General features: G+C 34.5%; 2 protein-coding genes across 5 annotated transcripts in view; one reads left to right on the top strand and one right to left on the bottom strand.

Annotated features, from left to right (window-relative positions):
- Window positions 1-15,774, bottom strand: part of LOC131853913 (bridge-like lipid transfer protein family member 3B) — a 31,902-nt gene extending 16,128 nt beyond the window's left edge. The window contains exons 1-14 of the mRNA XM_059205004.1: window positions 15,630-15,774; window positions 14,527-14,728; window positions 11,006-11,116; window positions 8,397-8,474; window positions 7,782-7,886; window positions 6,834-6,960; window positions 6,238-6,398; window positions 4,685-4,835; window positions 3,692-3,818; window positions 2,845-2,950; window positions 2,202-2,319; window positions 1,183-1,274; window positions 918-1,053; window positions 149-357 (exon numbers count right to left, since the gene is read on the bottom strand). Of these exons, the coding sequence (XP_059060987.1) occupies window positions 149-357; window positions 918-1,053; window positions 1,183-1,274; window positions 2,202-2,319; window positions 2,845-2,950; window positions 3,692-3,818; window positions 4,685-4,835; window positions 6,238-6,398; window positions 6,834-6,960; window positions 7,782-7,886; window positions 8,397-8,474; window positions 11,006-11,116; window positions 14,527-14,728; window positions 15,630-15,673 (1,767 nt within the window). The 5' untranslated portion in view covers window positions 15,674-15,774. The remainder of the gene's footprint in view (window positions 1-148; window positions 358-917; window positions 1,054-1,182; window positions 1,275-2,201; window positions 2,320-2,844; window positions 2,951-3,691; window positions 3,819-4,684; window positions 4,836-6,237; window positions 6,399-6,833; window positions 6,961-7,781; window positions 7,887-8,396; window positions 8,475-11,005; window positions 11,117-14,526; window positions 14,729-15,629) is intronic.
- A 333-nt stretch (window positions 15,775-16,107) lies between these two features.
- On the top strand, window positions 16,108-19,140 carry LOC131853911 (cilia- and flagella-associated protein 97-like). 4 transcript variants are annotated; one of them, XM_059205000.1, is made up of 4 exons: window positions 16,108-16,174; window positions 17,170-17,647; window positions 18,346-18,568; window positions 19,016-19,140. In XM_059205000.1, the coding sequence occupies exons 2-4, from the start codon at window positions 17,196-17,198 to the stop codon at window positions 19,070-19,072; spliced, it is 732 nt and encodes a 243-aa protein (XP_059060983.1). In that variant the 5' UTR covers window positions 16,108-16,174; window positions 17,170-17,195; the 3' UTR covers window positions 19,073-19,140. The 4 variants fall into 4 exon arrangements, with proteins under 4 accessions (XP_059060983.1, XP_059060984.1, XP_059060982.1 ...); XM_059205001.1 differs by lacking the exon at window positions 16,108-16,174 and adding an exon at window positions 16,231-16,321; XM_059204999.1 differs by lacking the exon at window positions 16,108-16,174 and adding an exon at window positions 16,382-16,490.
- Window positions 19,141-23,795: the final 4,655 nt, after the last annotated feature.

The raw sequence follows: 23,795 nt of genomic DNA, 5'->3' as shown, positions 1-23,795 counted from the left end.
TAATTTTTAGCTGCAATGAGTTTACAATTCACAAGTTTCATACATATTGATAGACACTCGAAGACAGCTAACATTATAAAGAGGAACCTAGGATACTTTTATTTAAAAAAGTCTACGTGGGGGCCCGCAATAAATAAACTGACGCTACCTTGGGCATGATGGCCTCCATCCGTACGTCGAGGTAGGGTCCGACTGGTGCGGGGCCGGATGCTGGGCCGGATGCGGGCGGGGGCACCAGGCCGTCGGTGAGCAGGGCGCGGCCCACGTGGGGCGCGAAGGCCGCCAGCCACACCACGCTGCCCGCGTCCACCGACACGCGCACCGGGGACACCTGCACGTACAGCTTCGGCGCCGGCACTGACCATCGCATAACATTAATACTACTGTTGTAGATTGTCCTTGGGGTTGAGATAGTTAGTATCGTCGAATAAATAATATGCGTGTTTATGTCAATGTTGCATTTGTGGCCAAAAAATTAAAATTATGACGACACACAACATAAAAATCGTATACACACCTAACAACTACGTTGAAGATCTCTTATCCCCCCGTCCGATTCTAACGGTCGAATTAAAAGGAAGTTTAGTTGAAACGGGGATCGTAATTACAACGGAACTGAACCGAGGTTCGGACCCCTAGCAGCGCCATCAGACTAATGTCGTATCCGTCAGGCAGGGATTGACCTTCAGCCGCTCCATAAGTCCTTCCGCTGATTTAAAGTGCAGATACTCGCTCCCTATAGTCCGATTAAGATGTAAAGGCCAGCTGCGGCCAACAGTATTAGAGTAGTCCGAAAAAAGTTGACAGCTTCACTGCTCTAATGGTTTTCTTCCGATGGTCTATGTTCGATTCCTCGCACAGTAACATTTGTATTCATGAGTATAGTTATTTGTATTGGTGAGATTAACTGTACCTACCAGGGAAGCATACGTCGCCGGGATAGTAGAAGAATGTGAACTCAGCGTGCAGTAGACCGGCATCTCCTGGCAGCGTGGCCTTCTCAGCCGCTACGAGTGGCCGTGGCGCCTCCCGGGACCGGAAACCAGTCGATACCTACCCGGACAACGCAAGAGGAAAGAACTATTACCTATTATTAACTTGTTACATCTCAAAGTTTGTTCAGAGTACTCAATCTAACGCAAAAATTGTTATTACTATTGTAATATAAAGATGTATTCAAACCTTGTTGACTGTGAAGTCGTCTATCCTGAGTACGAGGCAAGTGGTCATCAACTTGCCGAGTTGTTCCAATATACGGGTTCTCGTGGGAGAAGCTAAAGAAAAAATAGACATAGTTATTTTATTGAGCTACGTTTTGTATAAAATCATTAAATATGAGATAGGGGTAACCATACAGATGATTAGCTAACTCGACAAATAGAATGAGAAAAATCGCGGACGTATTCCCACGTTCTTCAATTGTGCGTGCTTTTTGTTTTTTGTAATAATGAATTATCATTGCAAAACATCTGACTATAGAGCAAAAGATTAATTATAGAGTTATAAATTTTTAAAGTTTATTTAGAAAATAAAATCAAAGTGAAATGACTTGATAAATACGAGCAAACTCGCGCGAAAGAGTGGATACAAACAATAGTTAAATACAGTCCTTTACGATTACGTGCGCATTCCCGCGCGCTCCTGTTCGCACGGCATAGTTGCTCATCTATGCCTGTTGTTCTTACCAATATACCTTTTTCGCTTGATTGAAATAGAAATAGAAATAATCTTTATTCAAATAAACTCATTACAAGCACTTTTGAATAGTCATATTTTGATTCTACCACTCATTCGAAATGCAGATTCATCACAAGAGAATGAGCAAGAAACTTGTGTGTTGCTCTTTTTAATAGATGTTTTTTTTTTATATAAATAATTACAGTATAACAAGTAAGAGGCATGCGATAATCAACATAGAAGTCGCTACGCACTCATTATTAATGTAATCAGATAATATTGTCAGTGCTATAGATTTAAAGTTTTTCTATAAAAACATTATTATCGTTAACGAATTCTTCATTGATGTTGCACTATTATATTGCAAAGAATTAAATTACGTACAGTTTCTATTTCTTTATTGTAACTAACTTCATGCTGTTTTTACATTTTATAATATAAACAACGATCTGCAGAGCCAGTACGAATTTAGCTGCTAAATAAACTAAACACCTCTATTTATATACAGGTATAGGTGTTTTTACCTTGTGAGGTAGTAGAATTAGTGGACGGAGCGTTGGAAGCGCTGTTCTGTGTGGCAGCCGGCTTGGGGCTGATGCCATTCGACACCGGTTCCTCAGGCTTATCGGATTGTCTTGCTTGCTGAAAAAGAAGTGTTTTTTAATATTATTGGAGTGGATGGACTACGCGTTGTGCTAACGGTTTACGATAATAATAGCATGAGGTCAGGTCAGTTGCATATCGTGGCAAATTCACCAGAAATTTATTTATATTAATAAATAAATATAATTTTAGTACAATAAATTCCATATAACTTTAATGGACATATGTAGTACTAATAATACAGTAAATAATATAGTAATTAACTGTAGATTTGGCGGACTTAACGCCTTGCGGTATTTTCTACTTCAATCATAAGAAGTGCAGACACTAATCGTTGGCGGTGCAATGATATTAATAAAATAAAAAAAATATTATGAAGCATAATATAACAATATAAATAAATTATCATGATGTTTTCTAGAAGGAACAATCTGATACCCTAACAGATTGACATTGTGTGCAATGGGTATATTTTTCACATTACTAACAATCTCATTCCCGTTGTAACAACTCAGCTTATGAGGTAGGCGTAACATAAACTAATAAAGATAGTCTACAATTTACCTTATTACTAGGTACAATAGGTCTAGGGTCCAATGATTCGAGTAGCGTTCCACAGAACGACGACAGAGCTTGTGACAACCACTGACTGTGAGGAGTTGCTGTTTCCCTGGAAAGAGTGAGGCCGGTATGTAAATAATAATGTATATATTTTTCATTCAGGCTTCTTCGTTAGTAAACTATACAATAAATAAAATTGAAGTGTGTTTGTAATTTCAGATTAACATCTATTTACTGAATGCATATACGCTTTATTGCATTGGTCAATACTATAAAAAAGTCGGCACAGTATGTCATTTTCTTCCACTGGTCTCTGTCGGCCGTCATATCTGAGCATACTCTCATTTTATTAATATCATCTTTCATACATTCCATCCATCTTTTTTCAGAGCGTCCTCCTTTCCATCCCACACCCATGTGCATATTATACACTTTCTTTAAGACATGATCCATGCTCCTCCGCATAACATAGCCATACAAGCTCAATCTGTTACCTCGCATCTCGTCTATATCTGGCGCAACTTTCAAACTTGCATATACACTTGCATTGCACATATACTAGTATATACACATTCCTTATTCTGTAATTTCTGCCACATGCAGACGCCTTTCACCCGTCCTCTTTACGGCCCAATATTCAGATCCATACAAAATGACAGTTCTCATAATATATTTATAATATAAGAAATCTTACTCAATTGTAGTTTTTAATATCCCAAACCAATGAGTAACTTAGGCTACCATCATTTTAAAAATTAATTTATATTAAGTCGCGTATAACAGCCAGTTTTATCTATATGTAAGCTTGTGAAATGTAAAAATAAATGAAATAGCACGTATAATGTTGTACCTGTAACCTCTCCAGTGCCGCCTGTCGTTGGACGCCTTGTGGTAGGGGAACAGGTCCGCCTGCATGCTGACCAGCGTCACCTGCAGCGCGCCGCCGTTACTCAGCGAAGGCTTCTCGGATCTGCCCACTATTTAATAATAATAATATTTCAGAACAATTCACACAGCGCCATCCTAGTTACAAGGTAAGCCGAGTTTGTGTTATGGTTACTAGACTATAAATACTTATATACTTTTTTTTGTAAGTACATACTTAATACGGTAAACGGTACGGACGGTAGGGAAAAAATAAAATTAATTGACGTTCATAAGCGGCTAAAATGTTCTATATGAATAAATGATTTTTGAATTTGAATTTGAATATACATAGATAACACTCAGACCGCTACCAGCAATCATACTCATGAATACAACTGTTAGTACCGTGCGAGGTCTCGAATCCGAGACCATCAGACGTAAAAAAATTTGCTTCATTGAAGTGTCAGCGCCGCAGTATATATTTCGTGCAAACATCTTTACATAATATAAAATTAAGAGGCTTCCGCTGTCTGTTCGCTGTATCTTTTAAACTACGCAACGGATTTTAATGCAGTTTTTAGCAATAGATGCAGTGATTCGAGAGGAAGGTTTATATATTTGATGAATAGGGGCTGTTCAAGTATTACGTAAGCAGATTTATCACAATTATTTACCCCCCATCCCCCGTTGTCAGCAAAAGTAAGCAAAGCTCTTACCCCCTCCACCCATGCTTACGTAAACATCTCTCAATTAATGTATTGTTTTTTTAGCAAAGACAATGTGAGGGTTGCCATTCGTGTAAAAAAGTAAATTACGACCGATGACGTAATCATCATACAAACTCCCCCACCCCTATGTCATCCAAAATAAGCAAAGAAAAGACCCCCCGCCCCCCTATAGTGCTTACGTAATACTTGAACGGCCCCATACCCGTGCGAAGCCGGAGCGGGTAGCCAGTAGTTAATATAAAACTTACAGCCAGGATCGTCACACAGATGCAGGTCTATCCTAGGTGCTAGCAGATGGTAGGAGGTCTCGCGTACGTCATGCTTGGCGAACATCCGCGCCAGGAGGTCCCGGTCACCGGTCGGCGGGCGGCTCTGTATTTGCTCACGTGGCTCTTCAATCTGTACCGTTAAAGATATTATTAATATGTACACTCATTCACGTACGAAAAAACGTGTTTGTGAATGTAGACAAAGAGAACGAAAAAGACTGCGCACGCTGCTAGTGAGCGCATTCACGTGTCTTTCAATCATGCTGGGGCTTTATATTGATTAATTTATAAATGTTAAACGTAACTTTGGATAATAAAAACTGTGGAATAAAAAATGAAATTTTAAAAGAAAATTATATGACTTGAAAATTATGTGCGCGTGAAAGCGGATTCCGGCATTAAAGAACTTAAGGTGTAAAGGTAATCTATGAGCAGTTTAGTACTTACAACACAAGGCCATTTTAGGTCGTGTTTAGCCAGCGCTGCGGGAATTATCCAGTGTGAAAGATGGAGATCAAGACGACAAGCAAAAGAAAATGGCACCGGTATGGTCGTAAAATATTGTATTGACTTATGTCTTATATAAAACAATATAGTGTTTATAAAAAATATAGACAATAAAAAAGGTTTAGAAAACAGTTTCCAACATCCAGAGTTATTTGATTGGCCATACAAAGGTCGGGAGTGTAGTGGTAGGAGTGTCATCGAGTGCGGCCATACAAAGGTCGGGAGTGTAGTGGTAGGAGTGTCACCGAGTGCGGCCATACAAAGGTCGGGAGTGTAGTGGTAGGTGTCACCGAGTGCGGCCATACAAAGGTCGGGAGTGTAGTGGTAGGTGTCAACGAGTGCGGCCATACAAAGGTCGGGAGTGTAGTGGTAGGTGTCACCGAGTGCGGCCATACAAAGGTTATTTGTCATTACAAAGGTCGGGAGTGCAGTGGTAGGTGTCCATGCGGCCATACAAAGGTCGGGAGTGCAGTGGTAGGTGTCACCGAGTGTCACCGAGTGCGGCATACAAAGGTCGGGAGTGCAGTGGTAGGTGTCACCGAGTGCGGCCATACAAAGGTCGGGAGTGCAGTGGTAGGTGTCACCGAGTGCGGCCATACAAAGGTCGGGAGTGCAGTGGTAGTGTCACCGAGTGCGGCCATACAAAGGTCGGGAGTGCAGTGGTAGGTGTCACCGAGTGCGGCCATACAAAGGTCGGGAGTGCAGTGGTAGGTGTCACCGAGTGTGGCCATACAAAGGTCGGGAGTGTAGTGGTAGGTGTCACCGAGTGCGGCCATACAAAGGTCGGGAGTGTAGTGGTAGGTGTCACCGAGTGCGGCCATACAAAGGTGCAGTGGTAGGTGTCACCGAGTGCGGCCATACAAAGGTCGGGAGTGTAGTGGTAGGTGTCACCGAGTGCGGCCATACAAAGGTCGGGAGTGTAGTGGTAGGTGTCACCGAGTGCGGCCATACAAAGGTCGGGAGTGTAGTGGTAGGTGTCACCGAGTGCGGCCATACAAAGGTCGGGAGTGTAGTGGTAGTGTGACCTTGCGCAGCGCCTTGGCCCGGGTGGCGGCGGCGGTGGCGCGGCGCACGGGCTGCGCGAGTGCCGCGGCGCAGGCGAGCGCGGCCCGCAGCTGTCCGTCCGTGAGCGCCCACGCCACAGGCTCGGGCCGCAGCACCAGCCGGGACCCCACCACGCTGCAGTCTGCACAACACCAGTACACACACGTCTATATACAGGGTGAGTCGGGGATAAGCCGCAATGATGTGAAAGTACCCATGGTAACTAGCAAATTTGGTTCTACCACTCATATATGTAATGACATTAATAGTTTTTGTGTATTTTTGGTTACGTCAAACCGATTGCCAATAAGCTACTACAGATACCACATTCTTATGTGACCACTCATGTGTTGCTGTATGTATAAATATCCTTTAGAATAGAAGACTAAGATGTCAATGTACGAGCGTCACATGATAACGTGATGTCTGTGGTAATGTGTACACTGTACACAGGTAGCTGACGGTTACCACTTACCATTGGGGAGCACATCGGTTTGTTTACCGTGCCTCCTAAATTATATTAATACCTTTAAAACATTCTGAATATTAATGATATCAAGCGATGTTATAATTTTACCTGCTAATCTTTTCTTGATCACGATACGACAGTGTGTATTGCCCAATAGCAACCGAAGAGGCGGCAGACCAGCATCCGCCACTCCATGCGGCTTGGCTTCCACTCGGGCACTTTGCCATTCCAATTCCTATAACAGAAACATAATACAGATTGTATTTTGTTTATAATTATTCTAATACTGAATATAATTCTTTAATTATTAATTGAAATACCACCAAATATAAGAAATTGTATTGAAAATACAGGTAGCGCCATCTAGCGTAAAGAAATTGAATTAATCCCGACATTCCGCCTACCAAGAACTCTGTTCTTCATCGGTGGGCCGCTCACCATAGCAGTATTATATACTGGAATTTTGGTAATGGAATAAGTTTTGAAATAGGGCGTTTTAGTGTTGAATTTTTACATTTGAGTGTCACAACTGTCACACGTCCATCTGGACCAGTGTGCTCGTGTTGTTGGCTGCAACTGGCCTTCACAATTTCACCGGACAAAAACATATATCTGCGAGTCGATTTAAAAATAATATAAATAAATATATCTCCACAACTAGTAACACAGATTTCTCACAGAATAAGACTATTGGTAGGGTGCATCCGATATATATGTAATCACTATTTTTCTTTACCGACATCGCCTGTTGCAGATGTCATAGAATTACTGGCTTTGCTTTGCCTTTATCCCATTATTTGGGGGCGGTGTATTCATCTCCTTCCACTGAACTCTATCGGCTGTCTTATTTGAACTTACTCTCCTTTTATACATATCATCTTTCACATACTCCATCCATCTTTTTTTTTGTCGTTCGCTCCCTTTCCATACATCCACATTCATGTTAAATACATGTTCCTCTCTTCCGCACAATGCCCATACCAAGTCCATATGTTACTTCTATATTCTCCAACTTTGAAACTTCCTCACATATACAGATTCTACTATAATATGTACCTTAAATATAAGCAACTGTCCGGTGTCTGGCGACTTCATTCTAGTCAGTCTTAGGTCTCCTTTCCGGCCGTCAGGCGTCCGGGACTCCACTGTCACTCTTGAGATCTAAAATCAATAAAAACATTTTTATTTTTTTATTATTCATGTACCTACATCATAGACGCTTATAAGTCACCATATTTTACCGCATTGTGGAATCACCATCAAGCAATGCTATTTCAGAATCGATAACAAAACTAACAAAAGAAGCTTATTCCTTCTTAAAAAGGTCGGCAACGCATTTGGAATTCCCCTGGTGTTGCGGATGCTCATGCGCCGTTAACATCAATCTTATTAAATAGCTGTGGCCGCGGTTTCACTCGCATGAAATTTATAGCCTATGTTTCGTCAAAGTTTCATCAATTTCCGTTTAGCAGTTTTTGCGTGAAAGAGTAACAAAGATCATCCATACTCACAAACTTTCACGTTTATAATAATATGATTTTGTTTGTAATGAATAAAGTCAAGAAATATATAACCGATTTTAACAATTCCTTCACTTACACAAGTTTACATAATGAGTGAGTAATATTTCACACGGGCGGTGCCGCTGAATACAACTAGGCTTGTACACACCTGAACACTGCTGGTGAAAGCATCACAGTTGAAGTCTATTTGCACCTGATTCACAGCCACCGAGATTCCGTCGATTACCTGGAATATAAACAGCCATTACATACTTTAATGTCGAAAAAAATGTTATGAAACCCCTCAGCGTGGAATTTATCTTCTATTATATTAAAATAAACAAAATTTCTAAAATGAAAGTAGTCAGTTCTTTATCAGCTATCTGCGAGGGAAAGTCCCATCAAAATCAGTCCTGCCATTTCAGAAATTAGCAAGAGTAAACAGAGATTTCTTTTTTCTTTAATTGAATAATTATTTTATGTATGTACCGTATATACTTCTATATGCATTTAGTGCAAAGTTGTTAATTTAAAATTAATTTAGTTATTCAATTTCATTTATATATAAATTAATAATCATATACTAATCACACCTGGACAATTCACACAGCTATCTAGTCCCAAGCTTTGTGTTATGCGTACTACACAACTGATATAAATACTTACAATATTTTTTTTGTAAATACATACATAATATACATAGAAAACACCCAGACCAATACACACATACTCATAGATACAAATGGTTACACCATGCAAGGAATCGAACCCGCGACCATCGGAAATAAATAAAGCGGCGTGTTAAATCGCTAGACCACTGAGGCCGTCAAATAAAAATAATAGGTCTGCAAACTATATTAAAGTATTTGTTTTAGTCAAATATTTTAGTTAGGTATATAAAAACTATTCATAATGTGACATAATATGTTATCGCGCAGTGTTATCTTTGTTTCGTATTATCAACAACCTTTTAGTTACTAATATTTACAAATTACAATACGTTATGAGTGTTTATTTTCTGTATCGTTCCATCTAATATATAAAATTCTAGTTTCGATTTCGAGTCACGGTGTTTGTTACCAAACTCCTCCGAAACTGCTTTACTGATTTTCATGAAATTTTCTGTATATATCGGGTAGGCTAACATCTATTTTTCATATCCCTCAATTATAAGGGTGACCCACCCCTAAATTTTTTTGACAATATTTTTTATAATTTAGGCTTTAAAAATACATACAACCCTAAATTTTCACCTTCCTGTCACCAATTTTTATGGTATAACAGCGTTTGCCGGTTCTAGTACAAGTATAATATTAATATTCGTTTTTTTATTGGAGTGGCAAACTAGCTCAGGGCCCACCTGACGATTAAAATTAACCGTCACGTAAATACATAAACAGCACTACATCACGTTATCAAGTGATGCCGGTGATACCGCGCAAGAGTTGCTATAACCTGAGGACTAACATGTCATGCGTCTTATCTAGTAATTTGTATGCAACGGTTTAACACACCGCTTTACCTTCGACGGTCGCGGATTCATTTCCTTGCATGATACAAACATTTGTATTCATGAGTAAGAGTGTTTGTATATGGTTCTATGTATATTAATTATGTATTTACATCACAGGAAATATTGTAAAAAGAGAACCCTATGACACATCATACACACTGAGAATTCGAGAGTGCATTAAATATGAATACACATATTTCTATTGTAAGAAACTTAACCACAATAGAAAAATATTATTACAGTAAAGCTATAAATACATTCTGATCGTGTACTGTTTTCTACTTATCTAAAAAACCAATGATAACGTTGTTTACCTTAATATAAACAGGCGTCACAAATTAAAAATGACTCACTAATTTTAGCTATATTGAACTATCAAATATCCTAATACCTATATTTGATAATACAACAATATAGGTCCTTAATCAGTATATAATCTAGTCATATTTCTGTATTTTAATATTGGGTAAAATGTCTTTGACGGCCTCGGTTGTCTAGTGCACACCGTTTCACTCCCGATGGTCGCGGGTTCGATTCCTCGTACGGTGCAAACAATTGTACTCATGAGTATGACATTTTGTATCAGTCTGGGTGTTTTCTATGTATATTATGTATGTATTTACAAAAATTTATTATTATTATTTTTTTGTTTATTTCGGATACAAACAGTTTCACAATGTAGTATGTATATAAGTACATAGATATGAATTAATAATAGTAAAACCAATACAGATATCCACGGGTTAATACTTATGTTATGTTACTCTTATTATTATATACATTATTTATTTACTGGTTTCTAACTAATATGTCTAATAGGTTTTTCTTAAATTTAAAGTATGACAAATCAAATATACCTAAATTAGGAAATTTGGTGTTAAATACATCAACAATATGGTGAAGAGGCGCTCGTGCACCAGCGTACGTCCGAAAGGTTGGAGTGAAGAATACACGACGTACCCTTACCGAACGACGGTGCACACTGGTTGGCACCAAAGTTTTATATTAAGTATATTAATAATAAATTTTTATAGTAGTAGTAGTATTAAGTATTTATATCAGTTGTATTTATATAAGACAAACTCTGCTTACAATGGGAATATATGGCGCTGTGTCAATTGTCCAGGGTTATTTATTTATTTATAACTTAAGAAGATATTAGAAAGCAAAATAGATATAAACCCTTTTGCTTAAATTATAAAAAAAACATATAATAACCTAATTTAATAGTATGTAATATATAAAAATTGTAAAAACAATATTACCTTGTGTATATAGCTGTATTTGCCTGGTATTGGCATGGCACTGGCCGCGCTTGGGTTCATCGTGCGTGGCTCTTCGCATACCTCCAGGGCTATGTGAACCTCGTCCAGGTTCTGTCAACAATATATATTAATACAATTATTTTATGTATCTAGAATAGCAAACAGCTGACGACACACCTCATGCAAGTTGTACCATCCCCTATATATAATAGATACACAGATAAATAAATTGTTTTTGCATTGCATATACTTCAATGCAATTTGATATTTACTTAGCATTTGGGCTAGAGGATTTCGGCCACTTTTTATTCCAGTAAATCATGATCACACTGTCAAAGTGACGAGCATAAACTGGTAAATTATATTTAAAACAGCCGGGAGGTTAACCAGTGTTGTCCTTTCTAAAAATTATACCACGCTTACATTTGTAAAATTGTCTGTTATTCCACTCTCCATTGTAGTATTTTCAACTGGTGCACCGCGAGAAATTGTATAACGTCACCTCACAAACAGATTTATTAATATTTTTAAAGACGTATTATATAGCACAGCAAGGTCCCGGAGAGAGCCTGGAGATCTGTAGTACAGATTTCGACCTACTTCAGACTCCACTCTCCCGAGGAATAACTTGTAAATTTAAATGAGATTTATTTAAATTGAAAGATTCCTTGTGAGCATTAAAATATAGATTATTATTGTTTGATTCTTAAATAGTGCCCCGCCAGCGTAAACCATCAGCGTAGGCAGACGAACCATTGCATTAACATTAATAAAAATAGGGTTTACTAGTCCCCATTACTTACAATCCCCTTCTCCCCCTGTTATATACAGTTAGTGTTAAAAATAAACATGACGACGAGATAACAGTTTTTCTTCGTTCGCCATAATAAAAACAAAAAGTAAATAATAGGAAAAACAACCAAACATGCTAAATAAACAGTAGAGTTATTCTAACATACAACATGACTCAGTGCTTGATAATACCCGTAATGACTGTTTCAGTGTTACGCTAAGAACACAGAGCAAAAAAAAGTCGAGAGGGAATATTACATACAAAAACGCTAAGTCACTGTTCTTCAAACATGTGGCTTTAGACTAATATTGTAATTTTTATAGATATTTCATTGAATTCTGTGTGATTTTGTGAAAGTCAATACACTAATTAATGGATTAATATCATTTTGTTTAATTCCGCTACAATTAGCATGTGTGAGACCACAAATATTTAGTGCCGAAACTTACTACCGTTACGAACATCTCAAATTACGACCGTCATTAAGTCGACACCCATATTGCGACAAGTGTTTCGCTCCTGAACGAAGCATCATCAGGCATTGAATAGCGTTTGCTTATAGCTAGGAAGCGTAGTGTTCGGCGCGCAAACCGCGACTCAAATAATATATTATATCAAATAAATTAAGTCTAGTTATTTTTTTCTACGTCAAACAGTTATTCTATTAATGTAGTACAATGGAAAATAAAATTTTATCTGTTGTTTTCAGCGGCGCTACGCATGTGAAATAGAGGTCATATTACTAGTCAATAATATAGATTTTATTATGTGAAAGATTTATTAAATCAGTCAAGTATTTAAGTCCATTAATAACAACAATATAAATTTAGTTAATTGATATTGTATTATTTTTTGTAATAAACTTTTAAATTATTAATTCCAATACAATTAATTCATCCTTAATGTACATAGAAGTTAATTAATTGTATGAACCTTCAACGTGTTCATCTTGTATATTCTGTTGCTCTGTGGCTAACACATGACTAAATCCTTCATAATATCCTCAATAACACAGGTTGCATGTCTGGGGCTTAGATCAAGGCCGACCAAGTGTTCGGCCAACCGCAACGTGTAAAATGCACACAGCAATCAAATGGTTAATTTAACACAACAACACTTTAGGTATTTGTGATTCATTGTTTGGGAAAAGGAAGACAATAAATATCAGTTGTCCATTACAATTACAACAGAACCTTCATCTAAACTAACCTATATATATATATAAAGATTTTTTTTGTTTGTATTCTGTAAACTTGTAAAATAATAGTACGATTTCAGGAATTCTTTGACATATAGAGAACTACAGGTTATCACCTTAACCTTACACTTAAAATAATACCTTACAACAACAGCTGTAAGAGATTACTTTAAGTGATGAGGCCGCCTTTTGTTTATCACATTTATGTAAAGTTTTCTTTTGCAATTATTTTTTTGTGCACAATAAAAATGTGTTATTATTATAATTATACTACATTATCAGAGAGTAACGTCAAAATTCACTAAGTATTTTGATAATAAAAAAAAAGACCTTTAGCATTAGAGTAGTCTGAAGAAAAAAAATCTGTGTATTCAAATGTACAAATTAATTTTGAAATTTTCAGGCGACTGATTCATTACAATTCAAATCTGTATATTAAATTCATATTATGTCTATACCCGAGCCATTAATTATTCATATATGTGTATGAATAAACAATTTGTACATCTCATCTACAATGCAAATGTACAGAAGTCTAAACTTGTGTTAATAATAACCCATTCAGAATTTAGCCAATGTTGTCTGACTAATATTATAAAATCAAAATTGTGTCTGTTTGCTTGTTTGTCAGTTTTTTATAACTAAACAGCTGAAAGGACTGCAATGAAAATTAACATGAAGATAGAATCTAATATTAATAATATCAAACTCTATTATTCATAAAAAAAAATACAAAAGAGAACCATATAAAAATATGCAAACAAAGATGGCCTTATCGCTCAATAGCAAGCTCTTACAGACAACCTGAGATATATCATAAGGATGGCCATAGGCCATCTATAAGTTCTAAACATAATTTGTGAGTTGGTGAAATAGAGATTGCAACTTTCGTGGAGACTATGTCGCCTGGCAAATGCTACCAATGTCATCAATTGCTATTTTAAGATAAAAGATATTCAAGGTCCATTCTTGAGATATTATAGAATTTACCTTAGTATTAAATTTAATTGAGATTCATTCAGCTGTTTATTCCTGGTATCAAATAGTTATACTTTCACATTTATAATATTAGCATTTTAATAGTAGACTATAACCACCTGTAATAAGATACTTTAGTAAAGGCGAAGGAAATATAGGAATAGTTGCTATAATCCTGGGTAATAATGTATAATAAAATTAACTATAATCTTGTGATTATACACAGTACTTTTATGAACATGGACTTTGATATTCTAAATATAAAGGCAAATTATAATATAATCCTATTATAATATATATTTTTTTGAGTAAATTCAGTATTAGTCAGTACGAAGTATGATATAGATTTATCATTTTTGAAGAGCAATGATAGTAAACATTTATTAATATCACAAATTTTCGCCATTACTGCCCTACAACGCTTTCTAGTTCTACCCAAAGGTTAGCTGGTAGAGAATGCCATATGGCATTAAGCTCGCCTCTTGTACACTCTTTTAAAGTGCAATAAAGAATAAAAAAAAATTACATAAATTTGTAAATTAATAAAATTACCAGAACTATGGGAACTGTCTTCAGTTTCGTCCATTGTATTCTAAATGTGGCTTTGTTACATTTTGCTGAGGTCAACCGCACCCATCCAGGCAGCTCTAACAAATCTGTCAATAGGTCTTCATCCAAGGTTAGATCTTGGAGTTCACCAGAGCCACGTAATGCTGACAGATTTATCTGCTCTGGTGACAGGTTTTTTGTATATCTGTGAACCAATAAATGTAATTAATTTATAAGTAACTAGGGTATGCTGCCTGATGTGTCACATTGGACTACAATTATTGTTTTTTGTGAATGTTTATTAATATGCCTATAAATATACATTAAATAAAAAATAATATATAATATATTATACATCAAAATAATATTAGATTGGAAATAGATTAGCGCCCTTCCATGTTGTATTCAATTATACCAAATAAAATATAGCCATGTCAAGTGTTGCATTCACAACATCATAAGCCTCTGCATACCCCATTTTGGATGTGTGAGGGACTGTTGTGATTTTATGTCATGGTTAATATCTCTAGATAAGGCATTGTTACTAATGGGATATTATTTCAATGTAAGTATGGCTCTATAGCATGGAGGTCAACTTGACATGGTATATTGCAGCAGGAACATGTCAGGTTGACCCTCAAGAGATCCCACCTGGAAACCATTGATTCATGGAGAGTTACCATGATATGGTATCTGACCTGACTTTATGCTCGTATTATCATCCTTCACTGGAGCCCGCCAGCGTATACGGTTTTCGCAGGCGGGTGCACCATTCCATATTCATCCACAATAATATTTGATAAAAATGATAAAAAATGTACCCAGAAGTGATGTAAGTGTATTTTTTTATATTTACTGATTGGTGTTCTTATTTAACAGACTAACTATAAAGAGTAATGTCATTGTGAAGAGTTCCTAAGCTTTTGATTTGGTTTTATGCAAGAAACAAAGAATTTCAAATTTCTATGGGACAACACTGTCAATAATTTTTACGTACTAAGGAGCAATATGTATGGGTGTATAATTAGCGTTCTGTGAATTAATTAAATTAAACTAGAGTAAAACAAATATACGTATACATCTATGTGAAAACAGTACAAACATACCTTGATAAATGTTTCAACAATTGATTCTTTATAATAGTAACCATTGTCACGTTTAATTTATCTATCTAGCTAATGTGGTAAACTAGGGCTCAAATTTTATCGAAAAATCATTATTCATTATCGTACGAACAAATTTCGTATTCAAACCACTATTAATCTCATGTAACTTTGTTTCAGTTTTCAGTCAGATCAATTTCAATAATTTGACATTTTCAGTAAGACTGACAGACACTGATGTGATTGAATGACGTTACGAACTGCAAGAAAAGATGAAAGAAATAATTAACGAGAGAATATTTCGGTCAGACTAATATAATCTGTGCTGAACTGTTAATAAATATTTAATTTATATGGATTTGGAATTCTACCAATATGGCCTTTTTGTCTTAGAAAAAATGTAGTGATTAGTTGCTCATTGCTCAAAGCCATAGAGAGAAATAGTATATGCATGTAACACTTTTAACAAATATCGGAACGTTATCATGGAAACGGACACGAAGTCTGTTCTGCAACAAAAGGCGCGATATTTGTTTGCTTGTCGCTAGGTAATTATTGATTTTCTGATTAAACTTATTTAGTGCTGTTTTGAATCATAAAATCTACCTTAACCTTTAAAAATAATTAATTCAAAGATTTATAAATACTTTATACTGTAGCACTGGCCGTGTATGACTGAGAACAATAATATTTCTGTAAGAAAGAAAACGATAACGTCAAACTAGTAATATTTTGTAGTCAATATTTGTGAACGTTTTCTTTTATGTGGTACAGTTTAGATAATGCTTTGTTAACAATCTGTGTTATAATATACTTTGGTGCTTTGTTCGTTTAATATATTTTGTTAATAATAATTTCTTCAAGGTATTGTTATATGTACATGATATACTCGCATACTTGTTTTTGTATTATCTGTTTAATTCCGAATTTGTTATCTTACAAGTAATTTTTATTTTCACGTAACATTATGTTTATATGGTCTAATTACTATTGATTTTACTTCTACTATATATTTTTTACCTAGGTATTTTAGAATAAAAGTATGTAGATAGTAGGTCAGTCATCACTGCCACAGCATTGACAAGAGCGCCTGTAGATATTAATTACAACAGTTAGTAATATTGCTATTATAATAATTTAGGCGCGTATATTTCGTATTCCTGAGCCCACACAACATTTCTATTAAAAATTATTATATCAACACAAATTAGCAATATTTTTTATTAGTTAAATGTAACATATTTATAGGTAACTTAATTAGTACATCTTTAGAAATACTTTACGCTACGTAGTAGATTTGGATGTAATATACATTATTAATATTGTAATATGTATATTTTATTTGGCAGTATTTTTTTACGCCAGGAAATTTCAATCATGAGGATCTGTACTATCAGGCGCCTACAGGTCATAAACTACTACAGTATACCTACTTTGTATCATGGTGGGCGCGACGGGGAGCTCCATACTCTATGTGAGCCACCCCAGGCTATAGCAGTAGCATAGTAGTAGATTTGGACGTAATTTTTTTTACTTTTTTTAGCGGTACCTTGCACGCTTATCAGCACCATGTCACGCAGAGGCAGCAAATTAGACAGTGGTTATATAGATACAGAGTTTTCTTCCGGTGACTCAAACAGAAATAAAACTAAACAGCATTACCGCGAGGAGAACAATAACGAGATCGATGAGTTGTCCAAGGAGCTATCGGAGATGGGATGTATCGTGGATGCTGTGAAAAAACCACCGAACATATGTGTCGAGACCTGCGTCTACGACTCCGGGTCGGAGGGAAGGAAATCTAAATCCTACAAAGATGATGATGTGTATTCTGATGAGTTTGAAGACGATAAGAGTGATGATGAAGATGAATCGATCAAAACTGATCTGCAGTCTATAAAATCGAACAGCGACAGTATAAGCAAAGGGCAGTTCAGTCAGTCCTCAGTGAAACTGACCAAAAGTCATTCGTCCATGTCCACTAAGCACCCAGCATCGATAACCAGCAGATCTAATTATGGGTAAGTTGTATTTATTTGCAATATTATATTCTCTGCAAACTTATAATAGATACTAAGATATAAATATAGATAAAATATTATTTACATATGTAACATCAGGAGTATCTTGATCCGTCATTGTAGGTGGGCTGAGAATAATGATGAAGATATCAATGAATAGATATTTTATTTCATTTCACAGAACTAATATATTTATATAAAAAATATATTTACACATATAGGCTGTTGTAGTTTATTCATATAGTAATAAGAAAAAACACTAGGTAAACGGAGAAAAATATATATTAATATAGACTAACTAATTCTTGTTTGTTACTTCACTTTCATTCTATTCTGTTATGTTAGACAGAATAGAATGAAAGTGAAGTAACAAACAAGAATCTAAAAGGAACTATAAATTTTAAATACAAATTCAGAATATAAAACATTTCTTCATTAGCCAGTTACAACATAGGCAAATGTATTAAGTTGAGGTTCTTCAATGATGTATGATGACAGTAATACAACACAGTTTGTCATCACTCCTTTTCATTATCATCATATCATAAGATCACATGAGCGTAACAAAAAATAATAACATCAGTGTAAGAGAGGGAAATATATAACTAATCCTAATAGGTACTAAAACTCTAGTTTGAATTTTCGAAATGAATTAAAGTATAGTAAAGTTTATTGTTTTGATGTTTATTATATTACAGTTCTATATCAGTACCACCGACCAAACGAATTAATATGTCATTCACCAATGAGAGGCTACGGGAGATCGAACGCCACAATCACATACTGCTGACGAAGATATTAAGCGCCAGGAACACGAGGAAGTCTTCCATACCGCCGCGAGAACAGCCGGACAGGAAACCTGTCCCATCCGCAGCCGTGTCCAGGAAAAAGCAGCAGAAACAGATCGATCATGACAACATGGCAAGTATTATAATAAACTTTAGTCTCTTACCAGTTACCCGCGAGTTCTTTTGCTGTTATTAATATAAAAGTAAATGTATTCGTCGACGTATTACAATCTAATATTGTCAAATTTCATTAGATATTAATTAATAATAATCTCGGAACAATTCGCACAGTGCAATCTAGTCCCAAGTTAAGCTAGCTAAAGCTTGTGTTATGAGTACTAGATAACTGATACAAATACATATGATATTTTTTTGTAAATACAATATATGTACATAGAAAACACCTAGACCGATACAAACAGTTATATACACGAATACAAATATAGCGAGTACCTACTACGCTTTACAGAAGTGTGCTAAACCACTGCACCAACGATGCCATCTGTTGTTTGTTTTTTGTTCGTTGTACCGTTGATTTCTTTGAATAATTTAAAACAGAATATATATATAATGTTTCTAGATCCTACTTAAGAAGATCCAGCGCGCCAAGTCATCTTCTTGCAGCATCCGCCGTTGATACAGATGTGGCGTCCGGTGCGCGGGCGCCGCACACTGCTTATATACGTGTTTGATACTAAAGTTATCGTGTATGTTTGTTATAATAAATATATTACTACTTTTTAATAATACTTTTTATTTATTTGTATTTCATATTTTCTATGAAATGATTAACTTTTTTCATTGTTTTTTTTAATGAAAATAATAAAGAGACTTAAGTGTTAAATGGGAAGGTAAATTATACAAACAAAATTATACACTTAGCGTAGTAGGAATATTTTGATAATTTTTGTTCACATTTTGAATAGATCTTGGACGGGATAATAGCCTAAGGGAAACGGGGCAATAGTTAAGCTATCTATGAGGCCAATTCACATATTTCTTTACTGTCTCATATTCATATCGTATTACTATATTAAAATTTAATATCTTCATACATCTACTTATACGAAGACATTAAAAAACAAGTCGATTTGATACTTATTTTTAAAACGGTTGAAAATAAATTTACTTGGAGCAATATATAATTAGATATTGTCATAGTAACACCGAGAGCTGTTGTTTATTGTTTGTGTATATTCTTTTATCTGAAAGTAGTGATTTCACCCTGTTAACCTTATTTTGTCACCGGCAGTGGTTTTAATATGCCGATTTCTTACTTTATTTTTAGAAAACTGATAATTTTTATTATTTAATAGCTTTTAATGAGATGACAACAAGTAACAATAATAATAAGGTCCGTAATATACACTGTAGCAGTGTATATAACAGCATATATTGGTTGTTCACACTAACACAGCACTAAGCAATGCATAAAATTCCTTTTGTAAAAAGAACCATAGCGTTTCAAACACTCTCTATAAATATCCATAAAATAATCGCTAATATATAATAATATGTAATATATAATAATAATATAAACGTAAATAATAATTGTTTAGGTACCATTAGGATTGAAATGATACTACGTATTTGTTTTTTTTGGTCCGATCATAGTGTTTTATATGTTATATATATTACAATTTTACTAAAATTATAACAGTACAAAGGTAAGTAACAGACAGGTAGAATTTCGAATTCATAATATTAGCATGGATATAGTATATAATATATTGTATATATTTGATATTAGGTTGTTTTGCGAAGCTAACATTAGATATATTTATTCTTAATAAAATCTGAATTCAATTCAATTCAAAATATCTTTATTCAAGTAGTTCTATTACAGACTCTTATGATATGTCAAATCTACCATCAGCTCGGAATGATTTCGAGATGAGAAGAACTGAAAAGAAACTCAGCTCGTATTCTTTTCAAATAAATATTGTACATGTTTACAATAATACAGATTCATTTTTGAATTCGAAATTGGGAGAATAGAGTGACCACCAGCATATGCTATTATTAATACAAATAGTCTAATCAGTGTTCGTAACCCGAACAGACCAGTCCCCACAAGCATTTAACATTATGAACTGTCTAGTATTTACATAAAATTGTATTATGATCCCTTTCAGGATCAGTCGTTTAGTCCTGAAATAGTAACAAAAAGACAGACAAATACTCTTTCGCATTTATATGTAGGTATAGTATTAGTTTAGCAGTTGTACATAAGTAGAAGTGTAAATCATCTCTGTTTATAACTGCACCCGTTTAAGTATGATTCATAGATATTCTTTTAAAATGTTTCTCATTATTATTTAATAAGTAAATAAACTGTAAAATTATGCATTACTTATATGCTAAATATTTATGAATTATTCATATTCCTAAAACGGCTTCGAACAACATGAGTCACGTTGAAAATAAACAATCATCGTATAGTATTAGGAGTATAAAAGATGTTTTTGACTAGTTTTAAGATGTATGATGTATGTAAATTAGGAAAAAAAATAGTCAAGAGCGCATAAGATATGGCTAATTGGGTCCCGTATTATAGCTATATCTTGAACGATTATATCAGTCTGACTCAATTTGTGAACCTATTATTTATACATATTTAGTTGTGAAATCAAAATACATATACATGTATTACATACAATATAACGTTAAAGGTGTATCAGCCACTTCATAGCGACTATACTAAAACAAAAGTCAGTGATAGTACCTATATTTTAAAATGAACTTTCCGAAGAAAACACAGCAAATATTTTTTATTGAAACCTTCATACAAACTGCTCAGTTATCTGATCAGTTTAAATAGTATTAAAAATTCTAAATTTATTGTCACACGGTTCACAAGTATTTGCAGTAAACTGTACATAAAATTAGTCACATTGAATCCTTAGTAATCTTCAAATACAATTGTTATATGCAAACTATATAATTGTTACATGTCTACGCAAAGTTCAAGTTCGAATATAGGAATATGTACTCATAAGAACTTATTTCAAGGGACGTCATGCACACGTGAATACTATGTTTGGAACTTGTGAAAACACGTGAGAGGTTTCTGTAATTAACTTCTATGTGTAGCTAATCATAATACACACGTAAATGGTAGTAGAAGTTAATTAGGTTATTTGTTCATATCGCCGAGTTTAGTGCAAATATACGTATCTACCATACCACATAGATAAGCACCATGCATCTCGCCAAACCCTATTTTATAGACGAAGGTTGTAATTTCACAAGTTCTATTCTTTGTTAGTCTATAGTTTATTTTCTTCATAAGTATAAATATCAATTAATCTTACTATTATTATAAAAGCGGAAGTTTGTGAGTATGGATGGATATTTGTTACTTTTTCACGCAAAACTACTGAATGGATTTTAATGATCTTTACAGTAATACTGCTCATTTTATATATTTATTTAATTCAGGTTATATGGCCCATATTATAAATACCTTATAGACTAACATACATAAAAAAAATTGTAATGTATAATAATAATATACAGCGGGTGAAACTGGGGGCACAGGTAGTAATTAATAAAGTGAATAATGACTTGACCGATTTCAATAATTAAGTAAATTTTAGCCTAATTGTTATTGAACAATTGGGCCAAAATTTACAAGGATACATATATCAATTATTGTCATTGGTCAAGTCATTAATTAATTTATTATTTATTTATTTAACTTTAATGCACACAATAATAATAATAATAATCTTAGGACAATTAACACAGCGCCATCTACCCAAGTTAAGCTAGCTAAAGCTTGTGTTATGAATACTAGATAACTGATACATATATATAGATATTTTTTTTTGTTAATACATACATATTATAATCATACTCATGAATACAAAAATTTGTACTGTGCGAAGAATCGAACCTGCGACCACCGATAGCTTCATCAGCCTGATCTCTTTTAATTTCGTTGTTATCGCCATTACGTTTTTTTACGATTAGCCTCGATCATAAAACCTAAGGTCGTACGACGATTCCATTTGCACTGTGTAACATAACAATACTAATGGAAACTTTTCACTCTATATACATTTGTTATGTTCCATTTTGTTTTTCTAACAATGAAAAATAGGCATAGATAAACTTCTTCCGGCAATAGTTGCATTAGTCTGAATTCTAAAGATAAAATATATATATAGGATGAAACAGGAAAATCAGCCATCTAGGCATTTCAGAGCGGAATGAAGGAAAGGTTCATGGCGAGACAGAAATATAAAAAATGATCTCGACTGTACGAGGTATATTTACATTCCACTTTAGAATCTCCTACATTTAAAGTCGAATAGATATATGACATACTAGCTGTATCCGCGGTTTCACCCGCGTCAAATTTATAGCCTATATGTTATTCTGATGTATAAGCTATTGTAAAGTTTCATCAAAACTCGTTCAATACTTTTTGTGTGAAAGAGTAATAAACATCCATCCATACCCATAAACTTTCGCATTTTTAATACTATTAATATTAAGATAACATGTAAGTACTTGGCATCTATGAATGTCTGTATGTATTAGGTTTTATTAGGGTTCAAATTAATTATCTTTTTCTTGATTTTAAAATAGTGCTTAAAATTATAATTAAAAACATCAGTTTTGCATATTGGACAACACATAATAAAAAAATATATAACTTCAAGTAACTACGACATATGATAAGAATTAACCAGTCTTTATGAAAACTATTTTAAATAGGTCTGTCTGTTTGGGAGCTACGACACTAGCATAGATAGCTAAGCACGTAGGGGTGTCGATATATTAAAAATATTAATATTAAAATACGACCTACATAATCGTCATATTCAATTTAATTATTTACTTTTATTACAAGTTTCTAAAATAGTATAAATACACCCCATACTGACTCCATGCATTTCTTTTTGTCACACAGAAACAAAAATGTCTTTACCATCCTATTTTTACAAACATATAACAGTTACCTATATTATTATTATTATATTACTAATCCTATGTATATTCTGTATGAAATTACTAAAAAAATGTATCTAAGTATATATATAGAGTGGTAGATAAAAAACAAATTGTTATGACTATTCAAAAGTGCTTAAATTAAGTTTATTTGAATAAATGATTTTCTATTCTATATATATATATATCAGTGGTCTAGTACTCACAACACAATCTTTGCCTAGTTTGGGACTGGATGGCACCGTGTAAATTGTCCAGGGTAGTATTATTATCTATTTCTGCGGTTGGTAATGTATTTCTGTAAATTTCCATTACTGTCCGACTGTCGTATCATACGGCTGCGGTTCAAGTACACAATAAAGTGTCACCCCACCCGATTATGTGATAATGTGTAACCAACT

Source organism: Achroia grisella, unplaced genomic scaffold, assembly GCF_030625045.1.
Source record: "Achroia grisella isolate CSIRO2021 unplaced genomic scaffold, CSIRO_AGI_Agris_v1 utg918, whole genome shotgun sequence".
Lineage (NCBI taxonomy): Eukaryota > Metazoa > Arthropoda > Insecta > Lepidoptera > Pyralidae > Achroia > Achroia grisella.
Note: the sequence above shows the minus strand (reverse complement) of the source record. Positions and strands in the feature narration are given on the sequence as shown.

What these genes read in the sequence shown, in the direction of transcription:
- LOC131853911 (XM_059204998.1), top strand. Translation starts at nt 17,004, where the DNA reads ATGAGGATCTGTACTATCAGGCGCCTACAGGTCATAAACTACTACAGT. An exon ending in CGGGGAGCTCCATACTCTAT is followed by an intron (nt 17,101 to 17,169) that starts GTGAGCCACCCC and finishes TACTTTTTTTAG; the next exon opens with CGGTACCTTGCACGCTTATC. An exon ending in AGATCGATCATGACAACATG is followed by an intron (nt 18,569 to 19,015) that starts GCAAGTATTATA and finishes TAATGTTTCTAG; the next exon opens with ATCCTACTTAAGAAGATCCA.